The 8,609-nt window shown below is 43.4% G+C and overlaps 4 protein-coding genes across 4 annotated transcripts; 2 read left to right on the forward strand and 2 right to left on the reverse strand.

Moving 5' to 3' along the window:
* Nucleotides 1–961: 961 nt before the first annotated feature.
* Nucleotides 962–2,807, reverse strand: LOC108602160 (FAM172 family protein homolog CG10038). The gene is made up of 4 exons (XM_017990193.1): nt 2,679–2,807; nt 2,314–2,611; nt 2,001–2,259; nt 962–1,941 (listed from the first exon to the last, which is right to left on the reverse strand). Exons 1-4 carry the CDS (start codon nt 2,752–2,754, stop codon nt 1,651–1,653), a joined length of 924 nt encoding a protein of 307 aa, XP_017845682.1. The 5' UTR covers nt 2,755–2,807; the 3' UTR covers nt 962–1,650.
* A 185-nt stretch (nt 2,808–2,992) lies between these two features.
* Nucleotides 2,993–4,758, forward strand: LOC108604356 (apyrase). Its single transcript, XM_017993791.2, has 2 exons — nt 2,993–4,226; nt 4,282–4,758. Exons 1-2 carry the CDS (start codon nt 3,262–3,264, stop codon nt 4,577–4,579), a joined length of 1,263 nt encoding a protein of 420 aa, XP_017849280.1. The 5' UTR covers nt 2,993–3,261; the 3' UTR covers nt 4,580–4,758.
* A 22-nt stretch (nt 4,759–4,780) lies between these two features.
* Nucleotides 4,781–6,735, reverse strand: LOC108604355 (exonuclease 3'-5' domain-containing protein 2). Its single transcript, XM_017993790.1, has 3 exons — nt 6,470–6,735; nt 5,285–6,418; nt 4,781–5,226 (listed from the first exon to the last, which is right to left on the reverse strand). Exons 1-3 carry the CDS (start codon nt 6,679–6,681, stop codon nt 4,803–4,805), a joined length of 1,770 nt encoding a protein of 589 aa, XP_017849279.1. The 5' UTR covers nt 6,682–6,735; the 3' UTR covers nt 4,781–4,802.
* Nucleotides 6,736–6,953: 218 nt separating this feature from the next.
* Nucleotides 6,954–8,455, forward strand: LOC108602325 (solute carrier family 35 member G1). The gene has a single exon (XM_017990412.1). It carries the CDS (start codon nt 6,997–6,999, stop codon nt 8,038–8,040), a length of 1,044 nt encoding a protein of 347 aa, XP_017845901.1. The 5' UTR covers nt 6,954–6,996; the 3' UTR covers nt 8,041–8,455.
* The last annotated feature ends 154 nt before the right edge of the window (nt 8,456–8,609 follow it).

The following is an 8,609-nucleotide window of genomic DNA, read 5'->3' on the forward strand; positions in this document are numbered from 1 at the left end:
TAAGACGTATGATTATTTTAAGTAATTGCCAGCTATTGTTGGCTACACAAACAGAGTGTCAAAAACCCGAGAGAGAGAGAGACGAAAGTTCTTAATTTAAAGTACAACTTGCTAAATCGAGAAGTTTTTTGTTTTATTTACTTTGGCAAGGGGCACTCGGCTTATGTACAAAAAAAATAGAAAGCAGAAGTAAAGAAAAAGGATATTGTATGTATAAGTTCTACGCTCCAGGCGCATGACCCATTCCTGAACTCACAGCATAGCACGAACCGAAACTAATGCTATCCTCGTCGTGCAAGCGGAGCTGCTCGTCTGCCTTTGTCTGTGTGTGTGTGTGTGGGTGCGTAGGAGGTGCGGGTGAGTCAAAGTGTAGATAGCAAGCTGCCATAGGACGTCTGCAAATATATATACGTATATATAGCGAAAGTCTAAGGTGGAGCAGAAGCCATGACTGCGGCCATGACAGCGATAATGTATACACTCAACGAAGGGGACTGTTGTAGGGTTGCCGTTTCGTTGCTACGTTGCCACATCCTGTCCCAACCAACGACTGCTGTCGCTTGCAGCTCTCTCTTACTCTCATTCGCTGTCTATCTCTTTCGCTTGTGCTGTATCTTATTTATGCCTTGTGTTGCTTCACAAAATGAACGCTTTGTGGGTATTAAGTTCGTTTAATGCTAAAGATAAACGTCTGAGCTCCTGTGTCCCACACATCCTGTGAAGCTAAGTTTCTTACCTTAATTGAGCAGAAATGCGGCTACACACTTAATGAAAAGAATTAGTAAGAATTAGTTACAAATACTTTTGTATACGAGCGCTTAGCTTTAAAATTTATACTAAATGAGTTAATAACAACGCTTGTTATGTATTTTAAGCTTTAAAATCACAACATCAAATTATTTATTTCAAAAGTATATAATTTGCACACAGTTATATTTGTTTTTTATATTTTTAAATATGTTCTTCTTAATTTATAAATTCAAAGCATTTAATTTTAGGCACATGATCTTTTAGTTGCCTCACTAATTTTCAGTTTTTATGCCATTAGCTTTAGCCTGGCTTTAAGCCCTACTTAACCAAAAAGGTTTTTTTTTCAATGATTGAATGATTCGAATATTATATTTGATATGGTATAGACAAATGTATGACAATCTTCGTCACTAGGGACATTTTTTATGGCGCACTTTGTTAAACGATGTGGCTAGTATTACAGGAGGGTAGAAGATGGCTTTGAGCGTTACAGCCTAAACTAGCTTGACTTTTGAGCAACCCCAAAATGTGGGCAGCCTTTCTTATCTGAGATATATCTTGGGAGTGTGGGTTGTGTTTTGTTTTTTAGCGTTGTTTGACCGGACATGCAGTCATTTTTGTTTTATACATGAGCCATCAACTTGATTAACTCACATGGAATGTGCCAAAGTGCCGAAAATCAAATTAAGTGGCCTTGATGGTGAGTGTTGCTGACATATCTGAGTGGCATTATGACGTTTTGTTGGTGGGGGCGGATTTGTTTTCAGCTGTTTGATTTATGCATAACAAATCGATAGTTTGTGTTGCTCCTTAGAGAAAAGGGATAAGTGTCAAGTGTGTGTGTGTGTGTGCGAACCGGGAACAAAAAGCGTGTGACAGATAGCAGACTCATCCAACTAACTACTTGGCGTGCACACGCTGCTCATACTTATCTTCGATGAACTTAATGACAGACTCCATGGCCGAGTATGAGGACCATTCGTGTTTGGGATGTCCAGCTGATACGCATTTGATATATTCGCTGGCATGAGCACGAGCTACTTCGGCATCCAGCGGCTTGTTGCTGGACACCCAATTGCAGGTTACATCCAGAAAGTATTTCTTACAGCAAGCGGGCGCTGTACTTATGGTTGGATCTGTTAGAGCAATGGCAAAGACCTTCTCCCTGAAGAAGTCGCTATACTCTTCAGCCTGCAGTGTATAAAGTTATTTAGTTAGTGGCACTTTTAAGAATTTCAACTGTTGCTCACCAAATCTCTTACGACCAGCCCACCAAAGCTGTGTGCCACAATAGCAACACTCTCAGGCTTGGCTGGCATTACAATATGTTTCCACACATAAGCTGCATGTTTGTGTGCATTTTCCACACCTTTTATGGGCATGGACTGGCCATCTATGGTGCGGTCGTTGTCATTGGTATTGGTCACAACAATGTCATAGCCAAGCTTCTGGGCGCGCTGAATATACGGCAGCTGAGTGCCATGATCCAGAGAGTTATTGATTACCAAGCTGAAATAGAAATTTGCTGTTAGCACCTGAATACATTTCTTTCTTATTACTTACCTTCTGGCCCATTGACCAGCGCGAACATATCCACTCCCATGGATTAGCACCAGCAACTTCTTGCAACCCTTTAATGCACTTGTAAAAATAAATGTGGAGCGGTCTGGCGGCATTCCAAGCGGTATGTAAGTTCGGCTGAGGCCATTTCTCTCGAGCAACTCATAGACGATTTCTGGAATTTGGTCGGCTAGTTTCTCATAATGCGCTTGATTCTCTGCCTGACTTTTGCTTATCTCGAATATAAAAGGCTTATCACCAGGTCTGCCAGTATATGCATCTATTCTTCGCAATTCGCCGGCTAAAAACAAACACACACACACACATTATTAACTGCCGGCAGACGGTTACGAAAATTACAAGCTTACCTTCATTAAAAGCATATCCAAATTCACGTAAGCGTGCTATAGCTTGCTTACTGTTACCCGCTGGAGCATAGGCCATTAGAATAATAAATAAATTAAGGCTTTCTGTTTTTAACAAAATATTTGCCACTGGCTTGCTATCTATAAAATTTACAATAAGGAGCACTGCGTATCGATACTTGCAGAGCTTGTATATATCGATAGTAGTAGTGTTGATAAAATAAAAATAGCTAGAATAGTAGCACAAGAGTTCCTAAATCGGCTAAATACTTAAGTATATTAGATATCAAGTATATTAGTACATTATTTAACAGTTTTCTCACTATTTGGCACATATATAAATTAACAACTACTGACGCATCACACATTTAAAACCGCTAGAGTCCGTTACAAAATGGCTTATTTGCCAGAACTGGCTACTAGTTCACACTTGCATCTGATGAACTAGCTCACCGTCAGCTGTTGATGAGCCTAAACAACCTAAACGAAGAAAACCGACACATCGCTTCAAATTGTTTGTAGCGTGTAATCTGTAAATTTTCCTGTTTTATCTGTTTGCCACGCTGACGAAAATTGTGTGATATAAATGAAAAGCCCGGCGTTCGCGTACAGGGAACTGGAAACTGAAAGCTCGCCTCGCGCAATGTATATGCGCGACTGGCGGTCAGCCCTGCGAAATCCAACGTATCGTATTGGCAACCGCACAGTTCGCTTCAACTATCATTTTGCATTGCTGGTGTTTTGTGCGTTGGCACTCATTTTGCTGTTTCTGTATGCGCGCCAAGGATCCAGATCCTCATCCGATGGCTACTGGCTGCGCAGTAAAAATTACGCAGACCTCAAGAGTTTGGAAAACAGTGCAGCGATAGCAGCTTACAATGCAACGTATCCACTGACGCCACCGCTAGTGGTACGTGGTGGTGTTATCAGTTATCGTATTGGCATCATAGCTGATTTAGATACAAACTCCAAGGTTGTCAAGGCCGATGGTAGTGTGACGTGGCGCAGTTATCTAAAGAAAGGTTATCTAACTTATACAACTTCTAAGAATGAGATACAAATAAGCTGGGACGATGGCGCGCCTAAGATATTGGAGTCAGGCTTTGCGCTTAAGGGACGTGGTATGGAGCTCTCCGAACTAATAACATTCGATGGCAAACTGTTGAGCTTTGATGATCGCACGGGGCTCATTTATGAAATAAGCAATGACAAGGCCATACCCTGGCTGATATTACTAGACGGCGATGGACACAATGCCAAGGGCTTCAAATCCGAGTGGGCAGCGGTCAAGCAACAGACGCTGTACGTTGGTTCCATGGGCAAAGAGTGGACAACAGGCAGCGGCGAGTTTGAGAACAATAATCCCATGTACGTAAAAGCCATCAAGCCAACTGGTGAGGTGCGTTCGCTAAACTGGGTGGACAACTTCAAGCAGCTGCGACTGCAGTCAAAACAGATCGCGTGGCCTGGCTACATGATACACGAGAGTGGCGTTTGGTCGCAACTGCATCAGCGCTGGTTCTTCCTGCCACGTCGCTGTTCCAAAGAAAAGTGAGTTGAATTTGTTACCACCGCAAAGAATATGCAATAAAATAAATATTTACAGATACAACGAAACGCGTGATGAGCTCATGGGCTGCAATGTGCTGCTCTCCGCTGATGACAACTTCAACAGCATTAACACAGTACAATTGGATGCAGCGAACACTGCACCCTCGCATGGTTTCTCTAGCTTTAAGTTTCTGCCCAACACGGAGGATAAAATAATTGTTGCACTCAAGTCGGAGGAGCTCAACGGCAAGACTTCGACGTTTCTCACCGCCTTCAATATCGAGGGCAAAACTCTGCTGCCAGAGCTGCGAATTGAAACTGAGTACAAGTACGAGGGCTTTGAGTTCATCTAGCGTACCGAACGATGCTCAACTTGTATATATAGTTTATATATTTAGCATTAAGCTAATTGTCAATTAGGTTATTTAGGTAATGCTCAAATACCAAATGCCATTTATGCTTCTTGATTTTGTGACAAAGTAATTTTCGAATCCTGCAATATTCTTGTATTATATACGTAGCAAATGCCAATATTTTAATTTATTGTAATAAAAACTTGTGTATAAAAAGCATAAATCAACAAGCGTTTGTCGTAGAGTCTTTGACAACAGGTTCCAGACCTGCCACAAGCAAATCAGCATTGTCCACGCGTCCCTCGCTGGCACGCACTTCCAAGCGACTGGCATTGTGATTGACATTCCAGAGTTCAGGTAGAAACTTAGGTTGCATAGTGTGTAGAAAGTGCTCGCGCCACAGTCGCTCCAATTCCACGAGGCCGCCATACTTATCGCAATACATTTGCACTACTTTCTCACCATGCTGGCAGTAATCTTCATTCTCCACGCGGCAATCGAGCTCAGCAGCCCTTCTCAGCAGCTCCTGGCTTATTTCCGTTTCATCTGCATAGTAATCCAGCAGAGTCTTGTGCATTTCAGCAACCTTTGGGCTAGGTATACGCTCGCCCTGAAGAAGCAGCGCCTTGCCAGCGGATTTGACACGCCTACAAAAGTGAGATGTTGCCATTAAGAGAGGTTTTCTCTGTGTACATTGTAACTTACTTGAGCTCTTTGTCCTCGGTGTACTTGCAGACGCCCTCGCTGTGCTTAAAAGGAGGCGCCTCGCACTTATTGCCCAGCATTGTGCGTATTTTGTGGTCTGATATGTTGCTCTTCTGATGGCAGCTGGGGCAGAGCAGCAGCACGTCGTGTGAGGTGTGCGACTTCATGACCACTGGGAAGTGTTTGCGATATTCGCGTGGCACCACATTTTTGCGTATATATGCATCACGGCGCCCACAGACGACGCACTGGTTCTCCTTGGGCGTCTGATAATAACGACCCACATCACCAACTGCGCGTCCAGCGGGCTCAAAGTTAAGGCGTACGGTAAAGGGTTGTTCATTGATTTGTGTGCCCAGGTTTTGATTCAGGTACCAGGTGGCCTTACGGCGATCTATTGTACACAGTAGTTCACCATCTGGCGCCTCCAGCAGACAGTTGTCATAAAAGGCCTTTGACTGTGTGCCCAGAAAGCGACATTGCTGACGCTTCTTTATCTTGGGCTTGGGCTTGGCAGTGAGTACATGCGTAGACGAAGAGGAAGCACGATCTAAGGCTAGGCTAGCAGCATAACCTTTTGTAAAGTCTACATCCAGAAATGGCTCAATTTTGTTGCGCACCACGTCAAATTTAACAGCGCGCAGGTTCCAAAAGTGACGTGGCTCCAAATCTGCGGACAGTTTTTGAAAAATGGCCACAGCGGCGAGTGCATCGTTGGCAGCGTAGTTTAGTTGCGCGGGCTCCAGCTGCTTGGCCTCCCAGTTGGAGCAGGCCAGACGCCAGTTCTTGTCGAGCACAAAGTTTAAATGTGTTTTGGACAGCTTGCCTAAGCCCTCAGCCTTATGTCCGGCCATGACGGCCATAAAACGTAGATCCAAAGTGCTTGCCACGCCCACACCAAAGTCATGTGATAATTTCATGGCATCTTCCTGTGGTGCGACGCCCACTTTGATTACATTGTCATCCTCTAGCAGCTCGCGCAGATCTTTAGGTATTTGCTTCATGTGGCAGAGTCGAAAAAGCGCGCACAGACCCTTGTGGGAGCTTAACTGTAGCAGCGCCACAGGTCTGCGACTGCCGCCAACGGTAATCCATTCGCAATCAAATCCCAGCACCTTGAACGTCTCGCAATGACTGTAAATTATAGATTCAGTTGAAATTCAATGAAGTTAAGTTATGACACACCTCTTCAGCTCGCGGATAACGCTTTGGGACTCGTGCACGGAGTTGATGACCTCAATGCGTTTGTGATTTAAATTCAAAGGGAAGCGTAAATTACAGGTACGTATCAAGGTCCCAAGTATGGAACGTCTGTGCCGCGCCAGGACATACACCAGTCCAAGTCCTGCGGCCAGGACGGCTAAATGTTTGGTTCTGTTTGTTGCCTGCGTACTCATAACAACTTGTAATTTGTATTCAAAACAGCTGTTGCGAACAAAGTGTGAACTAATAGTTCGATTGAACAAGCCAACAAAATAAGCGAACGATTATTGCATGAGCTGGAACCGTTTGAGCTGGAAAAATTCAAATTTCAAAGGAATTGTAATCACTATCAGCAGGAAAATTGATTTTTCAATCGGAAGGGGAAAAGCCAGTAAAGCAAGTTAATTAATAAAATTTTGTGCAGAGCATAAAGCTAACTGTTGCTTTTAAATATTTACAGAATGTGCCATTAAAAAATAAAAAGTAGACTAGTCATATTAAATCCCACAATGCCAGAAACCTTCGAACTGCATGAGTTCGAGGATGGGACTCGACCTGCTGACGCTCCAAATCAGTGGCTGGAGAGGGTCAAGCTGCGTTTGAATCTCCCTTATTTGGGAATTATACTGGCCACCTTATCCTCGCTATTCTTCTCGCTATGCTCGGTGATAGTCAAGGACCTAGTGGACGTGAATCCCATGGAGCTCGCCACCTTTCGCTTCGTAGGCGTGCTTTTACCTGCCATTCCCATAGTGATTTACACCAAGCAACCTGTGTTTCCGGAAGGCAAACGCATTATTCTGCTGCTGCGCTGTTTTATGGGCACAACAGGACTCATGCTGAGCTTTTATGCCTTCCGGCATATGCCGCTTGCCGATGCCAGCGTCATAATATTCTCCACGCCTGTGTTCGTCGCCATCTTTGCACGCGTCTTTCTCAAGGAGCCGTGTAGTCTCTTCAATGTCGCCACCATCAACATGACGCTGGTGGGCGTGGTGCTCATCACCAGACCACCATTAATATTCGGAGACGAGCAGCCCGCTGATGCGTATGATAACGAGAAATATGACTACGATATTTGGGGTCCAATCGCTGCCCTATCATCCACGCTCTTCGGTGCCAACGTTTACATACTGCTGCGTGCTCTCAAAAGTCTGCACTTCTCCGTCATAATGACAAACTTTGGAGCTATAGCACTGATCTATACGGCCATCGTATGCTTCGCCATTGGCGCCGTATGCTGGCCAGCCTGTGGACGTGATCGCTGGTTGGTTGTCGTGCTTGGCATCTTTAGTTTTGTGGGGCAAATCCTCTTGACGCTGTCGCTTCAGGTGGAGCAGGCCGGCCCCGTGTCCCTTGCTCGATGTGCGGACATAGTTTTTGCCTTCATCTGGCAAATTATGTTCTTTGGCGAAACCCCCAACGGTTACTCACTACTTGGTGCTTTCTTGGTGATCACCTCGGTCGTTTTGAATGGTCTCAAGAAGTGGGCCATGACGCAGCCAAGGGAATCAAAGACGCGCAAACGACTGCGACGACTTCTGCTAGAGTAGATGCTAGAGAAATGCATTTAATAAGCATTTTGTGGTTTCTTCAAACTATGCTGTAGTCAGTCCGAATTATAAATATTATTCTAAATATCACATATCTAGACTATATCAAAAACTGGGCAACTGGGAACAATGCTCAATGGAAATATTGAAAAGCTCAGCTTAGTACTAAAACGCAATATACGTACGTATATATACACATAAACACTTCATACTATATGTATTACTAATAATTAGCTCTATAAGCAATACAGTTTTAAAGTTTGTGCGTGATACTCTTTTTAACCATTAAAACTAATGGTTCATATACAACATACACTACGTCTATGATAATATTAATTTAAACACACATACACACGTATAAGTTTTAGTTTAGCCAAATTCATTAAGTTGTTGTTTTGTACATTGTTATTTATACATGCTAACACTAACAATACTTCTATAACAATAAATACTAAATGTAATAAAAAAAAAAACTGAAATTTTCAAATTGAAATTCAAATGTTAACTTATTTGCGCCAACACAATTAATCGATTAACCTATCGAGCGCACTTAGCGAAAAGGACCAACA

Source organism: Drosophila busckii, chromosome 3R (assembly GCF_011750605.1).
Source record: "Drosophila busckii strain San Diego stock center, stock number 13000-0081.31 chromosome 3R, ASM1175060v1, whole genome shotgun sequence".
Lineage (NCBI taxonomy): Eukaryota > Metazoa > Arthropoda > Insecta > Diptera > Drosophilidae > Drosophila > Drosophila busckii.